This window comes from Centroberyx affinis, unplaced genomic scaffold, assembly GCF_046629955.1.
Source record: "Centroberyx affinis isolate AG114_WGS23_722 - 3 ecotype Tasmania unplaced genomic scaffold, CSIRO-AGI_Caff_v1 ptg002364l_1, whole genome shotgun sequence".
NCBI lineage: Eukaryota > Metazoa > Chordata > Actinopteri > Beryciformes > Berycidae > Centroberyx > Centroberyx affinis.
The window spans coordinates 98667-119299 of record NW_027280624.1 but is presented as its reverse complement, the minus strand read 5'-3'; the positions used below and the strand labels follow the sequence as shown (position 1 = coordinate 119299).

Below are 20633 nucleotides of genomic sequence, written 5' to 3'. Positions count from 1 at the left end.
TACCAAAAGAATCCAGTTTGTGTGACTGAGTTTGCCAACAGTAAGGTTTCAAATGGATAGCATGGATGAACTGTAGTGCCTCACCAAATTTAATTTGCAGCTGTTGCTTATCTGCAGGTCCTGAGATGCCTCCCTATTGTGCCCACATCGCGGTAGTATTCAAAAAACAGCATTTAATCCAAACATGCTCTGACAAGGTCATAAAAACACTCGTTTCAACATGAAAGCTTGAACTGCTACATGCAAATGTACCGTAGCCATTAATCATGGCCCTCTTGCCTAACAAAATTGTTCAATTGCTTAAAGGCAGAAGAAAGAAAGGGTTATGATGGGAAGCTGGGCAGAGGGCAGCGAGGGTGAAAATGGGGTGTGGCAAAGAGGAATGGCTATTTGTAAGTTAGTTTGTCTGGGAGAAGCATAAAGAAAGGCCCTGGGAGAGGTTTTTGGCTCAGGGGGAGACTCGGGGGTGAGGGGAGAGGCTGACTTAGCGTGGCCTTGGGAGAGTCGGGCCTGGTTCCTGTCAGACGTCCAGGATTCCTGGGTGGGAACATTGGCTGAATCAGCCCCAGGAGGCTGCGCTGCCGGGAAGGCTGCCAAGTCTTCCCAGTGCCCTGCAGGATATGACATCAGACTCAGAAACCTGTAGGTGAAGTCGTACACACAAAAACATTCAAAGCTGAGAGCACACTAGACAGTTTAACCCCGTAAAATATGGTACAGGCCAGTTTGAAAACTTCAGAAATTAGCATCTGTCAATACTGAAAAAACAAACAAAGTGGTGCACTTGTAAGTAGCCTCCATTATCTATCTCCATTAGATAATAAATGTACACACACACACACACACACACACACACACACACACACACACACACACACACACACACAAGAGCTATACTACTTATGTCCCCATTGGAGTGGCCAGACCCCACTTTTCAGGGTACTTATAATGACATAGTGCCACCTTGTGGTGAAATAGGCATATAGCCTCATACAGTACCACATTTTCTGCATTTTTGAAGAAGGCGACTAAAGAAATAACTTCTCATTGTTTTCATTAAGTGTCTGGATTCTGACCTACTCAACTGTCAGATAATATCACAAAGGTCTCTAATTCCAAGGCTCACTGCGCTACTCAAAAAATGTACATGTCAGACTTGACAGTATTGTGCTACATGGACGTGGATCATCAACATACCCTACACTAAACAAACCATACCCCCATTCCCTACTAGCATAGTGTTAAATATAAAAGGTTTTCATTCACACATACAGAGGAATACAGGCTCAAATGCAGCAATTTATCTAATTGCTTGTGAAGACCTAATATTACTCATTGGTCAAACAATCAGATTACTTCCGCTTGGTCAGTTTCCTTGTACACTTGTCAAAGGTAAGGGGTACACCATTTTAGTATCGAATTCAGAAAAGAGGATAATTTGCAAGAATACAGCCATTTTACAATAAACGTTTATATACAGTCTTATTGAATACCAACACGTGTTTCGCGGTATAGTTTATGCAGTTACAGACGAAATATTACACACCACAGTGTAACGGTTTTACCTATAGATCACTGTAGTGGTACAGTCCAAAATACCCGGTTTCCGCGCGAAAAGACGGCCCGCGCGCCTGAACTGCATATAGCATCCATTGCAGGCAACACGCCAGTCACTGTCCAAACGCACTGTTGTCAAGCAAGGCGGGTTTTTAACGCTGTTTTACGACTTTTAAACGAATTTTATCTTTTTTGTCTGACTCCGTTAGATAGCTATTTGCAATGCCAACCAGGACCTCCTTGTCTCTGCCAGAGGATGTCAGGAAAAGGTATAGTAACCTGGATGCTAATAATGCCGTGATGGTGTAGCATGCATGCAGCTTGTTGCCTCAATGCAAACGCCACAACAATAATAATGAGCTCGGTTCATGTCTTTGAACTTGCATTGGCTGTTCCGTGTGATGGCACAACTTTTACCTTATTGTATTGCATAACAGATAACCGTTCGTATGTATTAGCCAGCGGCAGCTAACGTTAGCCTGCTCCCACTTGTCATTAGGACTGATGCGACGTAGAGTTAGCTCCGTCAATGTAACTTAACGTTAGCCAGTTAGCAACTTAGCCCGTCTATGGATGGAGCAACGCTGGAGATTTGGCGCCACTCAGGAAGTTTTGTTACCCAGGTCGCTGCTAGCTCGCTGTCACACTGGTTGGATTGCAACAACATTGGTAGTGAATACGCTTATAGATTGTTTGCTAGGTGGCTGGCTAGCTAGTTAGCCTGCCTTAGCTTTGTTTTACTGTGTCTATACAGTAGCACAGCTGTCTCGCAGTTTTGTTAAGCCCACAAATGACATGTTATTTTTTCACAGGCTGCAAGTGTTGGAAAAGGATGAGGATGGATTTTCAGACGAGGTGGGTTCTGTGCTCATTACACTTGAAAGCCTGCAAGTGTTACTGCAGTTGCTCATTAGTTGTCATTACTGATGGCTTTCTATTTTGGGGCTCACAGTACCATTGGGCTTGATGCCTATTAAGAATTTGGAGTAAAGTTAAAAAAAGAAAAAAACAACTTTAAACTGAGTCACTTTTAACTTTATTCAGTTAATATGGACAGTGTATTGCTATGTTGGTGCAAAATTGTAATATTGACTTAGTAAATTGTTTCCCAGCTGTTGATAGCCATATTATGGCTTCTGTAGCTGATACCACAACATTTTTCAGCTCCACAATGCATATTATGATTTTAACATGATGTCTTGTTTTTAACCTACAGTTAATCTTACTTTCCCTTTTAGACTTTAAAAAAAAAAAATGTATAATGCATTTCTTCCCAAGTTAAGCCTTTCTGATTAGATCTCCTATCAATTCCAATCCAGGATCTTGTGAAGGAGAAGCTCAGGTTGGTGCAGGACTTCCTGCATGTTGACACTCAGGACCAGCTGAACAGCCTGGAGGAGAAGATGAAAAGTTCAGAGATCTCAAAGGTCAGTGACTCTCTTTGACTTTTTGTGAATGTTATTAATAATGTCACTTACCCCCCCATTGGTCCTATGTAATGTGTGCTGTGTACTCTCCTCAGGAGGGCTACGTCTCCAAAGTAAAGGCCTTACTGGGAAAGGAGCTGTGTGTGGAGAATGGTTCACATGTTGATGGCATGGAACAGAACGGAAAGACAAATGGCTTCACTAAAAATGGGTCCCACAAAGATGAGGATGGCGAAGACGTAACCATGGACGTCCAGGAGGAAGCTGACACTATGAAGTCCCCAACTGCACCTAAAGGGAAGGGTGGCCGCAGGAGCAAGGCAGACTCTGAAACCAAAAGTAGGCTTGACAGAATTGCTGTCATTAATTTGTATCATCTGTAACAGCTACATTTAAAGACAGAGATGACCCACAAATTAAATGGTAGGGGGGAAAAACTTAATCTTGTCCATTTCTACTTTCTAGAGTCTCCAGCCAGTGCCAGGGTCACAAGGAACAGTGGGAAACAGCCAACCATCTTGTCAATGTTCTCTAAAGTGTGAGTATATTTATTTTATCTGTTGCCTTATGCCTTCTTATTCATATTTTCCAGCAGCCAAGAAAAGAACCACCCTCAACTTTTTCATCTACAGGAAGAGTGGATGCTTTCTGTTTAAGAGTAAACTAATGTCCTCCCTTGCAGTCAAAAGCGCAAGTCAGACGAGGTGAATGGAGAAGCTACAAATGGACAAAAAGAACTGAAGAAAGAGGAGGACGATATTGAAGAGGTGAAATATTTATTACTGTGATGCACCAGTTATTTTGAAGTTATTTTGAAAATTCGCAAACGAAGATGCAAAACACTGCCTCGTGACTTAATTTTCAAATTTCTTGTAGTCCCGGGAGGAGAAGCGTCTCAAAGTGGATTCAGATGAAAAGTAAGTCTTTTGCCCTCTGAACATTGGTGATGCAGCTCAAACAATTGGATATATTACTAATGCTTTTCTCTTTGCAGAATTGCTCCAGAAGAATCAAACAGTGAGAAGACTAAGCCAGTTTCTGCTGCAAAGGTAATGAATTGTGCCAGTCGAGTCCAGTGCCACAGCTGTATGCATTTTCTGTCAGCGTAGCTTACTCATTGTTGGGACACTCTACCTTTTTGTTCCAGACTCCACCTCCGAAGTGTCCAGACTGCAGGCAGTACTTGGATGACTCGGACCTCAAGTTCTTTCAGGGGGATCCTGATAATGCGGTGAGGATCCGTGTCATATTTATAGTCATTTAAGCAGTGACAGCAGTGTTATGCTCAAGTCTAACTGAATGCTGAGATTATAATTGTTAGATCTACATGGAAATGAACAACTGTAACAGAAAATGATCAGTCTTGCTGCTTGATTAATTGACTACTTAAATAATTAATGAACATGATATAACTGCAAGCTTGACTAGCTGCATTTTAGGTTTCTTTATAAAACTTGAATCAGTTGCATATTGGAATAAGTGGGATGTACTTCCAAGTCCTGTATTGACAAGCAGAATACTTTATGGTCTGCATCCACATTCCCAGCTTTAGGGCCACCTACTGTCTTGTCAAATATATAATTGTCCATTGAGACTTATTTTCCCTAATGACTCGGCGAACAGCATAAGTCGCACTGGAGCAGTGATGCATTAAATAGATAATATCCGGCCTGTGATAAGTGAAAGCATCTATAAATTGCTGTTATTCAGTGTAGCAGTGAGTTTTGTTTACTTGTGTTTTTATAATATTTACTAGAAGAATATTTACTAAAACCTGAAATCAACTCTGCTCTTTGCATCCGCAGCTGGATGAGCCAGAAATGTTGACCGATGAGCGCCTCTCCCTGTTTGACTCAAACGAGGATGGATTTGAGAGCTATGAAGACCTACCGCAACACAAGATTACTAACTTCAGGTGAATGGGGCTCCATAATGCCTAACACAACCTGAATTTGCAGCATTTTTCATTTTATGTTAGCTAAGTCTGGGGGGACGAGCAGAGGTTCCAGCCAGTATTACAACCTAGACTGGACAGACCTCGGCTCCAGCAGATGAATATCCAGTCTGGCTCATCTCAGTTAAAATTTAGGCATTTAGCTGGCGCTCTTATTCAGAGTGATGTAAAACGGCAAGGAGGACAAGGTGATTGCCTTCAACAAACTGGAAAGCGATGGATTGTAGCACCTGAGGTCTTGTCAGCTAAAACATTAACTGTACTGTCTTGCAGTGTGTATGACAAGCGGGGGCACCTTTGTCCATTTGACTCTGGACTGATTGAGAAGAACGTGGAGCTCTACTTCAGTTGTGTAGTCAAGCCCATCTATGATGACAACCCTTGCTTGGATGGTATGAAACGACACATTGTTTTACCATGGAGAGCTACTGGGACTAAATGACTGTTGTCTTTAGCCAGTACAACCAAGCAGAAGCTTTAACAAGTATACCTGTGTGTTCTTTTTGCTTTCAGGTGGTGTTCCTGCCAAGAAGCTTGGACCCATCAATGCCTGGTGGATCACTGGCTTTGATGGGGGAGAAAAGGCTTTAATAGGCTTCACTACAGGTAGCAAAGCTTATTTAGTTTTCTGCTGAACGTTATGATTCAGTTTAACCTGTCGGTTTATGTATTATGTGCTAACAATTGGTGTCTCTCCAATATATAGCTTTTGCTGATTACATCCTGATGCTGCCCAGTGAGGAGTACGCACCCATCTTTGCACTGATGCAGGAGAAGATCTACATGAGCAAGATCGTGGTGGAATTCCTCCAGAAGAATCCTGACGTTACTTATGAGGACCTCCTTAACAAGATCGAGGTGGGGACTTGTGATCATGCTATAAGCAATACTTCGACTTGACTCTGCACCACATGTTCAGCACACTGATCAGCTTGTGTTCCTCTTACTGGCAGACAACAGTGCCTCCTGCAGGGTTGAACTTCAACCGCTTTACTGAAGACACACTGCTGCGCCATGCCCAGTTCGTGGTGGAGCAGGTGGAGAGCTATGATGAAGCCGGAGACTCAGATGAGCAGCCCATCATTGTCACCCCCTGCATGAGAGACCTGATCAAGCTTGCTGGAGTCACTCTAGGGAAGAGGTATGGTTGAGAGATAATAGGGTTGCTTACACTGGCCCTCCATAATAATGATTGCTGTCTTGGTTCCTCCTCACCGTGACATGGGGTCTGGAAGTCATGAGCCATCGAGGACAAAGAGTATGCGGGCTTCCATTCAATCCAAACACTACACAAGCTCACTTCACTAATTGGTACAACATCAGCTCAAAACGTGGAACGATATTGGTGAAATTAGCACTGTAGTGTTTGGAATAGAAACCTCCATGCTCCAAGTTGTCTGTAGCTAGGTTAAAGGGGAAATTCAGTGTTGCTCATACTTTGCTAAAACCATGAGCAGTGTATGTGCTACATATTTGACCTCATGGAAGCTCTTCAATCTCCTCAACGGCAGCCAACTTATCTAACAACAACTCCTTGGCAACACAAATGCTTCAGGGTTTTGAATTTGTCCATTTGATTTTTTTGCTTATGTTCATGTATTCCTGTTCCTCGCTCCTTGTTCTCCCTAATGTCTAACATTCCTCTGACATTTCCTAATGCAGCATGCTGCTGTACTGGTAGGTAGGCCTTGTTCTGACTGCATCCTTAGCTTGTTTTGTGGCGTGTTTAGTGTGAAGCTTTAAGAGGCTATATGGACAATAGGAACATTCTACCAGAGTTCACGCTAGAATTTTAATTCATTTTATTTTTGGTGGACATTGTGGTTGGATTTCAGTTTGTCTGGCGTATTGTTGGAATTCTAGCCATATTACCTGTGTGTCCATCAGTGTTTCATAACTAAATCATTTTGACATAATCTGAGAAGACATGCTTGCACTACAACAGGCTGTATTGAGAACATGGAAACATGCATTCACAAAAACGGTTTCCAATGGGAGAAGGCTGAATTTTGTTCATCAGGTATCTGAAGGGGCACTACACAGGAAAGCAATTTTTATGCATTTATCTTCTAGACAAGTCTATAAAAACCAGGGCCAACTAAAGAAATTAACATTTATTTGATTGAGCAAGTAATCAAATAGTTGCTGACAAATCTGTAAAATTGCTTTCCTCACTTGTCCTACAAGCTAATGCAGTCATGCAAATTGATCTCCTCCAGTATTTGTGATGTATACAATTTTAAAATTATAACGAAAATGTCTAATTGACTATAATTACCCCAAGCAATTGATAGTATAAAGCCGTTTTCAAACTTGGTGATCACCATATGTAGGCCTTTTTTCCAGATGGAAAATCTGTTTTAGCCTTGAACTAAACTGTTCTCTACGTCTAGACTCTCTTCAGAGCGGCCTCCAGCAACGCAAACTTCCAACGCAATTTAGTACACTGAGGTTGGAGTAATGCAACATTTCATCTCGGTAAAATTGTCTTCCCTCAAGTGAGAGAATCGTCTCAAGTGAAGGAGTTTGTTCGTAGTTTACAGGAGGGAGGAACTTATCCTGTAGGTTTGCCCAGATGAGATCAAAGCAGAATCTCTATGCCTTTAGTCTTGTGTGGGTTACTGTTTTCTCTCCTAGACTGTCTGGGAGGAATGAACTCTTCTGATATTCATTTTATTGGCGAATTGTGTCTAACGCGAACTCTGCATTGTACATCTTTACTGTGTCTGTCTGGTTTTGTTTGCTTGTTTCTCATGTTGCATGGCTCAGTCACCTGATGCTGTGGTCTGTTTAGGGCCAGGGGCTCCATAATGCCATCACACCACATATCATCAGGTATTGTGTCAAGCTAAATGGACATCTCCTCTAAACACCCACTTTATTCCCTTGACAGGAGAGCCGCCAGACGACAGGCCATTCGCCACCCAACCAAGATAGAGAAGGACAGTAAGGGGCCCACTAAAGCCACCACTACCAAGCTGGTCTACCAGATCTTTGACACCTTCTTCTCTGATCAGATAGATCAGAATGAGAGTGGTGGGGCCAAACGGCAGCGCTGTGGTGTCTGTGAGGTGAGAGTAATGATGATTTTCAAAGTGAAAGGAAGGTGCAAAAGGTGCATGCAATTTAACATTGGCTACTGGAGTGTTTTTGGTGTCTGATGCATCTTCAGTTTGCGAAATTTTAACAGTGGAACTCTGTAAACTGCTACTTTAACTGCAAGTCCAGAAGGAAAGCTTGCATGTCCTTTGCAATAACCCATGTTCTTGTCTGTCTTTAGGTTTGCCAATCTCCTGATTGTGGCAAGTGTTCAGCTTGCAAGGACATGATCAAATTTGGAGGAACTGGCAAGAGCAAGCAGGCTTGTCGGCAGAGGAGGTGAGCAGATCTTTCAGCACTTTTGCCTCTACAGTAGTTAATATGCAGCTAAGTGGCCAATAAGCCTTGATTACAAGTCTTGTGAAGATGCATTTAAAAAAACTGTTTGGGTTGCTTGGTGGTGTGTAAGTAACCCCGAAACTTGCACACAACTGCTTGAAGATGGAAAGGAGTGCAAATCATTTGATAAACATCTTACAAGCTCTTGGCTTTAGACAGCTGTGCTGTAGGAGCAGCATGATTTATTTAGATCCATTTGTTTTATTATAAAAACCCTCTGTTTAGATGCCCCAACCTTGCGGTAAAGGAGGCTGAGGATGATGAGAACGTTGAAGAGGAAGATGTGCCCATCGAGAAGGCATCAAAGAAGGTTTCTCAAGCCAAGAGAAAGAAGCAGACCCAGTGCAAGCTGACATGGATTGGAGAGCCTGTTAAGGTATTGTTTTTTCCTCCTTAGTAATTTGTTTAAATGATTCAAGTTTTCTCCTGCTGTGCCTTTTTTAATCAAACATATATTCCCCCCCCCCCCAGACTGAGGGGAAGAAGCAGTACTACAAGAAGGTCCATGTGAATGATGAAGAGCTAGAGGTGGGAGACTGTGTCTCTGTTTCTTCAGAGGACCCATCCATTCCTCTCTACCTGGCAAGGTATGTTAACATTTTAAGAAGTATTTCGTAATATTTTGTCAGTTGTGGTTCTTATGGGTCTAGTGATACATTTCTTCCCTAGAATCACATCCCTGTGGGAGGATAACAATGGAAAGATGTTCCATGCCCACTGGTTCGTCCGTGGCACTCACACAGTACTGGGAGAGTCCTCCGATCCGCTGGAGCTCGTCCTTGTGGATGAGTGTGAAGATATGCAGCTCAACTATGTGGAGGGCAAAGTAAATGTCATGTACAGGGCTCCATCCAACAACTGGTTCATGGAGGTAAGAAAGCTGATATGGCTGAGCACTGGTCAATTAACATTTGCGTTTATGATTCCAATGTTATTTATTCTGTATTTCAGGGTGGAATGGATGATGACATCAAGGTGATTGAGGATGACGGGAAGAGTTTCTTCTATCAGTTCTGGTATGAAGGAGAGTGTGCCCGCTTTGAGACGCCTCCCATCTTCACACCGTCAGAGGACTGCAAGTACAAGTGAGCACCACTGACGCATGCATTTGTCTTCAAGATCATTAACGTGTGAGCTTTTCTGTTCAACATTTTTAAACTGGCTGTCATTTTGCTTTCAGGTTCTGTGGCAGCTGTGCCAGGACTAAAGAGAGAGAGGAACAGGAGACTCCTCGTGCTTTCGAACCCCTGGACAATGAGGCCCATGACTCCAAGGCCCTGTACGCTCTTGCCTGCTTTAAGGGTGATCAGTTCAAGGTGGGAGACAGTGTCTACCTGCCGCCTGAGGCATTTAATTTCAGGTGAGTAGAAACGCCAAGACAATGGCCTGTTCTTCTTGAAGGTTGATTTTGTAATTCACATTTGTAAAATAGAGGCATGCAATTGAGACTGTTTTACCTTGCTCTCAGTGTGAAGGCAGCTAGTCCGGTGAAGCGCTCCCATAGGAAAGAGGATGTGGACGAGGACTTGTATCCAGAGTACTACAGGAAGTCCTCGGACTACATCAAGGGATCAAACCTGGACGCTCCAGAGCCCTTCCGCATTGGCCGCATCAAGGAGATCTTCTGTCACAGGCGTAGCAACGGGAAACCTGACATGTCAGAGGTCAAACTGCGAGTCTATAAGTTTTACAGGTAAACACTTAGTTCAGTTGAATTGGCTGTTAATTGAGTATTTTTATGCCTCAACAAAAATGACAGCTGCTCAGACTCTTAAACTCATTGGTTATTTTCTCTCACCCCCAGGCCTGAGAATACACACAAAGGCATCAAAGCCAGTTATCACACAGACATCAATCAGCTATACTGGAGCGATGAGGAAGTGAATGTCAGCATGTCGGATGTGCTCGGCCGCTGTCAAGTAGAGTACGGAGAGGACCTGAATGAGTCTGTCCAGGACTTTTCCAGTGGTGGACCAGACCGCTTCTACTTCCTTGAGGTAAAGCTGCTCTACAGTAACTGATATTTCATATCTACAGAACTCTCTTGATATACTTGAATGTATAAACAGTGGGTTTTTCTGCTTTTAAGATTAGGTAATTACACACTTCAATTTATCAGCTTGATAAATAGACTGGTCGGTTCCTTGAACACCTATTCTAACGCCAGCCTGTTACTAGTTTGTAAACGCCTGCACACATTTGCTAAAGCTGCATAGGGAGGAAAGGCCATGAAACACAATTGGCCATGTGTGTATTCACGGGACACAAAAGGCAAAATTAAACTTGAGTAAATGGCTCACTGCAATCAAATTGTAGTATCTGTGCAGCAACACCATAAGTATAACTGGTCATTTTTGCTTTTAGTCTCTGAAGATCTAGATCTCATTTTTCCCAATAAAAGCATTAATCCAAGTGGTTATTGGGCAATGTGGTGGATTCATATACACAATCATTCATCACCCACAGGCCTACAATGCCAAGTCCAAGAGCTTTGAGGACCCACCAAATCACGCCCGCTCCGCTGTTCACAAAGGCAAAGGAAAGGGCAAGGGAAAAGGTAAAAACTTCTACTAAAATTCATGCAAGATTTATTTATGTTTTAAACCAAAATGGGTTTTAAGTTCCCTGAAATCCTAATCCAACTCCTTTGTCCCAGGTAAAGGCAAAGGGAAGGCCTCGGCTGCACAGGAAACACAGGACTCACAGAATGAATCACAGACACCGAAAGTGCCCAAGTATCGCACGCTGGATGTGTTTTCTGGCTGTGGTGGACTTTCTGAAGGCTTCCACCAGGCTGGTAAATGCCTCCTTTTCTTTGACACACTCAAATCCACAAATGTTGACATACAGTCCAGAGAGATATGGAAAGCTGCAGTGTTTAAAAAGTGAGTGCTGTGTTTGTCCTCAGGTATCTCTGAGACTCTGTGGGCCATAGAGATGTGGGACCCTGCAGCGCAGGCCTTTAGGCTAAATAACCCCGGCACCACAGTGTTCACTGAGGACTGCAACATCTTGCTGAAGTTGGTCATGTCTGGAGAGAAGACGAACTCTCTTGGCCAGAAGCTGCCTCAGAAGGGCGATGTGGAGATGCTGTGTGGAGGCCCTCCCTGCCAAGGCTTCAGTGGGATGAATCGCTTCAACTCCCGCACCTACTCAAAGTTCAAGAACTCACTTGTGGTGTCCTATCTGAGGTGTGTGGCTGTAACAGATTCTCATCTTGGCCCATTTTACAAAATTGTTGTACAAACAAGGTGTACAAACGGTGTCATAGATGTGAAGCACCCTACACAATTCAGCAGTATTGATGAGAGGAGGCGAGTGAATGAACCTGCTCAGTGTGTTGTCTGTAGACATTGTCATGCCTCCCAACAGCCACTAGGGGTCAGACAGGCTAACCATGAGGATGTGAGTTACTTTACAGATCAATGAGTTGCTTCACATCTAAAAATGAACATGGTTGTTGCAGTTTTGCTTAGGATAGACCATGCATGCAGCGGACAATAAGAATAAGCTTTGCCCTCCTCTTGCAGTTACTGTGACTACTACAGACCCAAGTTCTTCCTGCTTGAAAACGTGAGGAACTTCGTCTCATTCAAAAGCTCCATGGTCCTGAAGCTGACTCTGCGCTGTCTTGTGCGTATGGGTTACCAGTGTACTTTTGGCGTCCTTCAGGTGGGTCTGAATTGATCACCTTATATTCCTTCTGATTGCCTCGTACTGACTGTTCATCACTCGGCAGCATTTCTAGGAGGACTGAAGTTGGCTTTACTTGGCCACTCACATGCCCAACTGTGCCCTCCTTTCAGGCTGGTCAGTACGGTGTTGCTCAGACCCGTCGCAGGGCCATCATCCTAGCTGCTGCTCCTGGAGAGAAGCTGCCCCGTTATCCTGAGCCTCTGCATGTGTTTGCTCCCAGAGCATGCTCTCTAAATGTGGTGGTGGACGACAAGAAATACGTCAGTAATGTCACACGGTAACTAACTTCGTCTTCTCACCCATCTGTTTGGAAATCTCTAAACTTGTGCAACACAACTGTCTAGCTCCTGAAATCGATTGTAAGTTAAATTTTCTGTCCTTCCACAGAGGCAATGGAGGAATCTACAGAACTATCACTGTCAGAGACACAATGTCTGATCTGCCAGAGATCCGCAACGGAGCAGCTGCCTTGGAGATCTCCTACAATGGGGAGCCCCAGTCTTGGTTCCAGAGGCAGATCAGAGGTACACAGTATCAGCCCATCCTCCGAGACCATATCTGCAAGGTGAGCTTATAACCTCTTGTCTTGTTAGTAGTGACATTAACATGATGCAAATGTATTTGGGACTGTAATTTGATCACTTGGTCTGTTCTGCTCTAATAGGGGGGGTGAAGTGGTACTTTAAAAATGATCTCTGAATCCCTCTGTTCTCAGGACATGAGTGCTCTGGTTGAAGGTCGGATGCGTCACATCCCCTTGGCCCCAGGCTCCGACTGGAGGGATCTGCCCAACATCGAGGTTCGGCTGAAAGATGGTACCATGACCAAGAAGCTCCGTTACACACATTCTGATAAAAAGAATGGACGCAGCAGCACTGGTGCACTGAGAGGTGTTTGCACTTGTGCAGGAGGTAAGCAGGTTTAGTTTACTGTTTTTAAATAATGGAAATTACAGCGAATGTATTAGCCCAGGCTGGTGAGATGCATTTCTAATGGTTGCGATGCTTACGCATTGTCTTAGGCAAGTCATGTGACCCTGCTGACAGGCAGTTTAACACCCTGATCCCCTGGTGTCTACCTCACACCGGGAACCGCCACAATCACTGGGCCGGACTCTACGGCCGGCTGGAGTGGGACGGCTTCTTCAGCACCACTGTTACCAACCCTGAGCCCATGGGCAAGCAGGTATGTCACTTTATTGCAAAGCCAAAAAAAACCATCCTCATCACACCATAATGCATCCTACAGTCAATCGTTTCATAATACAGCCTACAATCACTTCAAAAAATAACTATATTATAACCCTTGCAAAATTTTATTGTAGGGGGAAATCAGCTGCTAATCCGAACTACTTTTGATTTTGAAAGTGAAATGACAATCTACCAAGCAATTTGGACTACATGCATTTAAATGAGATCAGATTGGTTTAGAAATACTGACATTTTGATTACTTTGTCATATGGAGAATCTGGTTATCAAGACAAGCTTGTGCAGCCATTGAACTAAACCTTTGTTTTAATTCCAGGGCCGTGTTCTGCATGCTGAGCAGCACAGAGTGGTCAGTGTGCGGGAGTGTGCACGCTCTCAGGGATTCCCTGACACCTACCGCTTCTTCGGAAACATACTGGACAAACACAGACAAGTACAGGCCTGAACTGAATTATCATTGAATTAAACAGTTACTCAAATTCCCTCCAGTGGAATCCAATAATAAACGGGGGCAACATGCCAGTCTCTGCTCTGCACTGATGTTATCTCTGAGTGTTTTTCGATTTAGACAATTTCTGTACATTGACCAACTTTTGGTTTTGTGACGGTGCGCCACTGAAATTACTTAATTGCACTTTAAACATCAATAAATCAAAAATTTTAAGAGATTTGTTTATTTTTTTTTAGCAGCATTATAAAACAAAACTATTATTCAAAGTTACTCTAGCCCTAGCCTAAATCCAGCTCTACATTACAGGATTAATGGCTGTCTACAGGAGACTTTTTAAATGACCAGATTAACCCAAAGATAATGATACACCACTGCAACATTTTTAGCCAACTTTAGTCAAACAATAGATATTCCATGCAAGCTGAGCTAACAAGCAAACTTTACCCTATAATTTCAGTTACAAAGGTGGGTAATATGAAAATGACATGTCTGTCTACACTTTAAAACAATGTGAAGTGAATTTGTCACTCATTGGGTTGAAAACAAGATTTTCACTACACAACTTGCCAGCTCCACGGCTCCTTAAACTGTCTGCACTTGTCATTTGATTGTGTGGTTAAACAGTTTATTGTGGCCCAGCTTCCCAGTTGGGTCGAGTTTTCCTTTTTTTTTTTTTTTTTTTTTTTTTTTTTTTTAAAAGCACAGACTGGCCCAAAAGTCCAAACACCCCTTAGCCGGCAAAACTGAACCAGTTATTTAAGTTTTTTTTTTTTACTGTATACTACTAGCAATTCCGAGTGAGCTGTTAAATTTAGAAGTAACATTACTTTACAGTTGCTGTGTACTCCTGCCACCTCGACAGTCACTGCACATGTAATGGATTTTTCCTGTTGCCCTCTCCCAGGTTGGGAACGCTGTGCCCCCACCACTCTCCAGAGCCATAGGGCTGGAGATCAAGAGGTGTGTCTTGGAGAGGATTAAGGAAGAGCATGCAGCAGGTGACTCCATGTTTTTGCATGTTTATCAAGAATAATTTGTAGGTGTGATTCAGACACTTGGGTAAGCGAACATATCACCATACTAAAGTGTATATCAACATTTCTTTCTGCAGAGAACGAGAACGTGAACGTGAAGCAAGAGAAGATGGAGGTCTCAGACTAGTCCCTTGTTCCCCTCCTAGCAAGAATCAATTCCTCAAATCCTGATGCCGAGGCCTCAGGCAATCATGATTTTTAATGAGCTGGCTTTGAGCCGTGTCACTTAAGTGGCCACTCTGGACATTCTGTGCAGTACCATTCTGTGTTTTTGAGTTTTTAAATGTGGTTTTACCCGTGTATCTGGAAATGTTCACACAATGTGGGATAAATTGTATGTAGTTTTTATATGTTGTAATATTTCAAATAAAGCTCTTATCAAATGGATTGTCAGTCTAACCTTTAATTCTGTCATTAAATTACATGACTGGACTAAGTGGTAGGTCAGAAAGTGATGCTGTTGAGGCTGGTATGGAAGAGGATTAGGGCCACATGAAAACAAATTGAGTTCTGAGTTTAAAGTCAGAATTCTGACAGACTTTAAACTCAGAACTCATAAATGTTTCACATATGGCCCTAATCCTCTTCCATAGGCTTGTAACAACCCTTTGCAATCAAATTTAAACAAAATATGGTTGACCACATTGAGATGGGCCTTGCCAGCCTTTTTTTTTTTTTTTTTAACTAGTTATAAAGAGGTCTGGCAGTTGTGCATGATGTGCTCCTGTCAGATTGTTCTACAGCCTTCACAAGGAAGTCTGGCTGTTGCTGTTCTAGTGGTGGCACTCCTGGCACAATTGCACTAGCAGTGAGTAATTGTATTGCAATTAGGCCTTTTTGGACATTGGGACATAACAATGGCAGTGTAATTAATGTAGCTAAAATGTCATGAATGTGGCATGTCTCAACCTTGCCTCCACAACACCTGCATACAACTTTGAATTGGATCTGAAAATCTAACGTTCTTCATAAGATGAACTTTAAGCCAGCAGTCTTAGGTCATTCCTTTGCATCATGACTGTCTGAAACTATTATTTCATATATTATAAAGTACTTTGTAATAAGGGTGATGTGAAGTAATAACAGGTCTAATAAAGATTGCATATTACTGCAGTTCTAAATTAAGAACTAGTTACCTACAAAATAAGGTTGCATGAAAATGCAATAAAGTTTATTTCAGGTTTAATCTACACCAGTGGGTCTCAACATGGGGTCCTTGAGGGGGTTCCCAGCAAATTGAATTGTTAAACTTCACCATTATTTCATTTACAAGAAGTTTACACAATTAGAATGTAGAAGAATGACTATTTTGATCATAGTTTCACTGTTATCTCTCTACCTGCAATACAGATAGTCATGGAATTCTAGACAAAATTATATCTAACAATAAAAATATTCTCAGATTTGGGTCAGAGAAAATCTCAAAAATGGGGGTCTGTGGCCCTAATGTGGACTAAACTAGGGGTCCTTGATATGAAAAAGATTGAGAATCACTGGTCTACACAATATGTGACAAGCAACAATGACAATGGAATCTGGTTCTCATCACTTTATTTAGGTAACAGCCATATTTTACTACAATAAAATCTGGCATCCTCCTGGAATATTCTGGTCAACTCCCCTCAGTTGTTTGATGGTCTGCAAAGAAAATGGATTTAAATAAGTAAGTTACAGCAAGGATAATTACCATGCATTAATGCTTCCTATATTCCACAACGCTACTTACTTGGCCCATTCAACATTGAGAATAAGATGATCATATCCAAATCCTGACACTCCTGCGATGGCTCTGGCTGCATCCTCCCGGCGGTGGAAACTGATGAAAGCAAAGCCCTGGAGGAAGCAAAGTTGGTAGTTGTTACTCTGATCACTTTGCATATGGGACAAATTGGCTGTGCTGTGGGAATTTGTTCAGTGTCTGAATTGTACCAAGGAATTGTTTGTTGATATTGGCAGCTAGTCATGAAACAAAGCACATGACTTTATAAAAAATTGGCACAAAATACAATTAAAGAAGCCCTTTTTCTACAAAAAAGCAAAATGGTGTAATATGCCTAACTGCTGGGAATTATTGCAATAACACAGCAGTGGAACCAGCACACTGATTTGCGAGATGTCTACACCTGTAACTCAGCCAATCCAATGCCTTGTCAATTTAAGAAATGCCATTGTACAATATATAAATTGATCTCTGCACTGATGTTGGCCCAAAACATCTGCTGTAAATATTTCTCACCATTTAGCTCCCTGATTTCTTTTTGCCCTTTTCGAAGCTCTACCAATCAGTGTGTAGGCTCCTCTGTTGTCTTATTTTATTTAACCAGGCAAGTCATTAAGAACAAATTCTTATTTACAATGGCGACCTGGCAAAAGGCAAAGCCTCTTGAGGGAGGGGGGTAGGGGCTAATGCACCAGCAGAAACCACAAGCTATTTTTGTAAGACAGGCACAGTATCACTCGCAAACACTCACATCCTGCACTTTACAATAACACGTGAGCATTCTTGAGAGGAGCACTGACCTTCGACTGTCCAGTGTTCTTGTCCTTGGCCAGGTAGATCCTAGAGATGGAGCCAAAAGGCCTGAAGAGCTCCTGCAAGTCTGTCTCTCGGGTGTCCTCAGACAGATTGGTCACACGGATGGTGGCGTTGTCATCAGCTGTCGGGGTGGGGTGGGGTGGGTGGGGAACATACATACACTGTTATTTACATTATCGATATCTCTGAGCAATACCCATGCTGCTGTAGAAGACAATGAATACAACGACAAAAGTACATAGAATGAGTGCACACAGGCAGCAAGTACTCTGACAGACACCCACCTCTGCGGTTGGGCTGCATGGACTCTCCTCTCCGCGTGCCTCCGTCCCTCAGGCTGGGGGGCACATACTTCCCAGTCTTGCTCTGTGCTGGCTGTGCAGGCTCAGGCTCCGCTGGTGAAGGAAAAGACACAAGCAGGATCCATCTGTCACGTCATCTTTCAAAACGAAAAACAATAACTCCATGCTGTGAACGGTGTGCTGACGGTACCAGAGCCTGCAGGCTTGTCCTTGTCTCCTGTGGAGAGGCCGAGCTGTTCAGCCAGCTCCTTCTGCATGGGGCCCAGAGTGTCCTTGTAAGGGCAGCGGGTGGTCCAATGATCCCCTTTGCAAATACGACAAGACACAATCTTCTGTCCTTTCAGTTTGTTCATGGGATCTTCATCCTGGTCTTGGGCGTTCAGGTCCTGGAAGAGGGAAAGAGGAGGTAATGACAAATTAACCGGTTGAACTGAATTAACGACAGACCATCAACACAGTAAAAGCATATTTGCAGGTATTCTAGGTTGTGACACTGCTGGCATACATGAGAGAGCAGCAGCACAGGACCAGAACCTCTCACTGGATCCTCACCTCTTTGCTGGAGATGAAGGTCATGAAGACATCATCGCTGACTGTGGTGGTGGCAACATTAGGACCTGGTGCGTCATACTCAGAGTTGCCAAACTTCTTCCAGTTCTGAAATGTGATGGAAAGCAGTGTGTTATATGAAATATGACAGTACCTAAAATCTTGCACTTGTCCATTTCAGACTGAATGTAGCTGCGACTAATTTCAACTTAAAAGCAGACCTTTCTCCTGGCAACAGCTTTTGAGGCTTTTCTTGTCTCAATCTTGAAGGTCCGCACAATCTACAGAACATAAAAGGCAGTGTATGCAATCAAATACATATTAAAGTTTAATTTCACAGATACAAAAATGTTCTTTACTACAGTCAAAACAGCAAGATTTAACATCCCATACACACTATTGTGGCACTGTTTCACATTTACACATTTCATTAGCACAACAGTCTGTGCAAGCCTCCATTGAGTACTGGTGCTGCCACCTCAGGCTGTTTTACCAGTAAAATGAACCAGTAAACTCACTGCAAGGGGGCAGCAAACTTATAATGTATAGATTAAATGAATTAATGTATATCTGTTCATGTTACTGGTATAAAAGCCAACAGAGCTTTTGCACACCTGAGTACAAGGTGATGGGTACGTCCGTAGGTAGACAAAGAAAGAAAAGGCCCCGGCACACCGTATACTGAACTTTGCTTTTAGAGCATCTTTATTATCTTTGAAAGACAACCAGATGAAAGTCTCAGTACAGATACGTTGTTCCTAATAATGATGCACTAACAGCAAAGTTCAGCACAGTGTATGGGAGCTTTTTCTATCTTTACTGGTACAAAAGCCACCACAGCAGCTGAAGAGTCAATGCAGCCCTGTCCAAACATGGTAAAGCACCACAGCAGTCTAAACGGGCTTAACGTTCACCATTAAAAAAAATCGAATTACCTTGAACTTCTTTCCATCTTCATCTATTTTATATTCTGTTATGGTTTTTATATTCCCTTTGATAGTTTCTTTGGGAGATGGTAGTGTACCTGCCAAAAGAATATTCAGTTTAGTCAGTCAATTGCAACTTATCAAAAGATGTCAAAGAAGAAAAGAGACGTTCTCCTGCCTACTAACTTAAGTCTTTAATTTGTTTTGGTCTTAAGTAGAATGTCTAATGGCCTCATAGAAAATGAATGACAAAGATGGTAAAAGTGACTGACAGCACTTTCCAGTAAGGGCAGATTTTGTGGTTTAGTACCAAAGACTATCATACAAAGGAGTTAATTTGGCTATAAAAAGTAAAATATTGTGTGGTGTCATCATTAACTTCCCGCTCATCAATCGAGCAGCTGCAAATTTGTACATCTTGATGATATTATCAGGTTCAAATGGTTGAAACCGAGTGGTTTAACTGAGCAGGACTCCCGTTTAAAGAAATATGTTACACCCGATTCAAAGTGTTTACATTATTGAAGAAAGCGATATTTTGCCTCCCAGGCAAAAGCCACAATAAGTCCCGACGAGGTTAGCGTTATATTACCGTTATGTCTGACCAAAATCAATACAGCTAACGTTAGCTAACGTGATGCAGGCTTGCCAAGTTTGCTAACGACGTTGCTAGTGAATGACACTGCCTACGTCACTGTCGAGAGACCACAGCATATGTCTGAGGCAGTTAGGAATAATATACTATATACCAATCAATTACACTTAATGATTCACATCGTGATTTAAGTTGGAGAGCTAAATGATCACAGAAAATATATATTTAGCTCGAGTAAAAAACCGTACAACCACGTGGAAATGGAAGCCGCCTAGCTGGCCTAACTAAAAGAGATGTGCTAACATTAGCTCGCTAGGTCTTTACCTTCGTCTCCTTCCTCCTCGACTTGGTCGGCCCAGCTGGGCTTGGAGCTGCAGGAAAGATTGATAAGTCATGTTAGGTGGTTAAAAGACCTACAGTATAAGCATTAACCATTAAATGTTTATAGGAAGACTCACTCGTCGTATTCAATCGACGGCATCCTCTCGGCTAGCTTAGCTCCAGGATTGCAAAGAGCGCAGGAGCGTGAGCGCAGCCGCAACCAAACACACTTCCGGGCAAATCTGTCTCTTTTAACTTCAAAATAAAAGTGTTTACACAGGAAAAAAAACTTTATTATTATTTATTTGAGTTCTGAGATAAAATAAAGTAAGAATGTGACAATGAAGTCAGATTCTGAGTTTAAAGTCAGAATTCTGACTTTATTCTCAGAGTGAAGGTAATGTGAATGTGAATCTCATCCTCCCCTTGTTATGCACATATGGTGCAGGAAAAAATGAGCACAGGCCAGGATCGGATGGGAGTGGAGGAGAAATTTAAAGTTAAAAAATACATAATTCCCACCTCAGCCTATTGTGGTATTATTCAGATACACTAGAGTTTCCCATCAGTAGCTCCCAAACTGGGGTCCAGGGACTTCCATCATTTCAACTGCCTATAGTAGGCATAAAATATAAAAT

At 42.6% G+C, this 20633-nt stretch overlaps 2 protein-coding genes across 4 annotated transcripts; one reads left to right on the top strand and one right to left on the bottom strand.

Moving 5' to 3' along the window:
* The first annotated feature begins 1669 nt into the window (after positions 1–1669).
* dnmt1 (DNA (cytosine-5-)-methyltransferase 1) lies at positions 1670–15147 on the top strand. 3 transcript variants are annotated; one of them, XM_071533450.1, is made up of 34 exons: positions 1670–1826; positions 2370–2412; positions 2877–2984; positions 3080–3323; positions 3450–3522; positions 3667–3751; positions 3861–3901; positions 3979–4033; positions 4132–4215; positions 4790–4899; positions 5212–5330; positions 5452–5544; positions 5645–5796; positions 5892–6079; positions 7832–8009; positions 8219–8316; positions 8602–8752; positions 8848–8963; positions 9046–9247; positions 9328–9461; positions 9557–9736; positions 9845–10069; positions 10181–10373; positions 10843–10933; positions 11039–11173; positions 11285–11567; positions 11907–12048; positions 12183–12349; positions 12460–12637; positions 12788–12983; positions 13094–13257; positions 13598–13714; positions 14637–14730; positions 14844–15147. In XM_071533450.1, the coding sequence occupies exons 1-34, from the start codon at positions 1780–1782 to the stop codon at positions 14891–14893; spliced, it is 4536 nt and encodes a 1511-aa protein (XP_071389551.1). In that variant the 5' UTR covers positions 1670–1779; the 3' UTR covers positions 14894–15147. The 3 variants fall into 3 exon arrangements, with proteins under 3 accessions (XP_071389551.1, XP_071389552.1, XP_071389550.1); XM_071533451.1 differs by having other exon boundaries at positions 11033–11173; positions 14637–14726; positions 14852–15147; XM_071533449.1 differs by having other exon boundaries at positions 11033–11173.
* Positions 15148–16269: 1122 nt separating this feature from the next.
* eif3g (eukaryotic translation initiation factor 3, subunit G) lies at positions 16270–20238 on the bottom strand. The gene is made up of 10 exons (XM_071533432.1): positions 20133–20238; positions 19999–20045; positions 19089–19177; positions 18375–18434; positions 18157–18261; positions 17795–17990; positions 17587–17697; positions 17287–17423; positions 16493–16599; positions 16270–16404 (listed from the first exon to the last, which is right to left on the bottom strand). Exons 1-10 carry the CDS (start codon positions 20153–20155, stop codon positions 16389–16391), a joined length of 891 nt encoding a protein of 296 aa, XP_071389533.1. The 5' UTR covers positions 20156–20238; the 3' UTR covers positions 16270–16388.
* Positions 20239–20633: the final 395 nt, after the last annotated feature.

Bases quoted from the DNA above. Each gene is read 5' to 3' on its own strand.
- dnmt1 (XM_071533449.1), top strand. From the start codon at position 1,780: ATGCCAACCAGGACCTCCTTGTCTCTGCCAGAGGATGTCAGGAAAAG. The intron at 9,462-9,556 runs GTGAGCACCACT...TTTTGCTTTCAG, and splicing joins TCAGAGGACTGCAAGTACAA to GTTCTGTGGCAGCTGTGCCA. The intron at 12,638-12,787 runs GTGAGCTTATAA...CTCTGTTCTCAG, and splicing joins TCCGAGACCATATCTGCAAG to GACATGAGTGCTCTGGTTGA.
- eif3g (XM_071533432.1), bottom strand. From the start codon at position 20,155: ATGCCGTCGATTGAATACGACGA. The intron at 18,262-18,374 runs GTCTGCTTTTAA...ATCACATTTCAG, and splicing joins AAGCTGTTGCCAGGAGAAAG to AACTGGAAGAAGTTTGGCAA. The intron at 17,991-18,156 runs GTGAGGATCCAG...TCCCTCTTCCAG, and splicing joins CCTTCATCTCCAGCAAAGAG to GACCTGAACGCCCAAGACCA.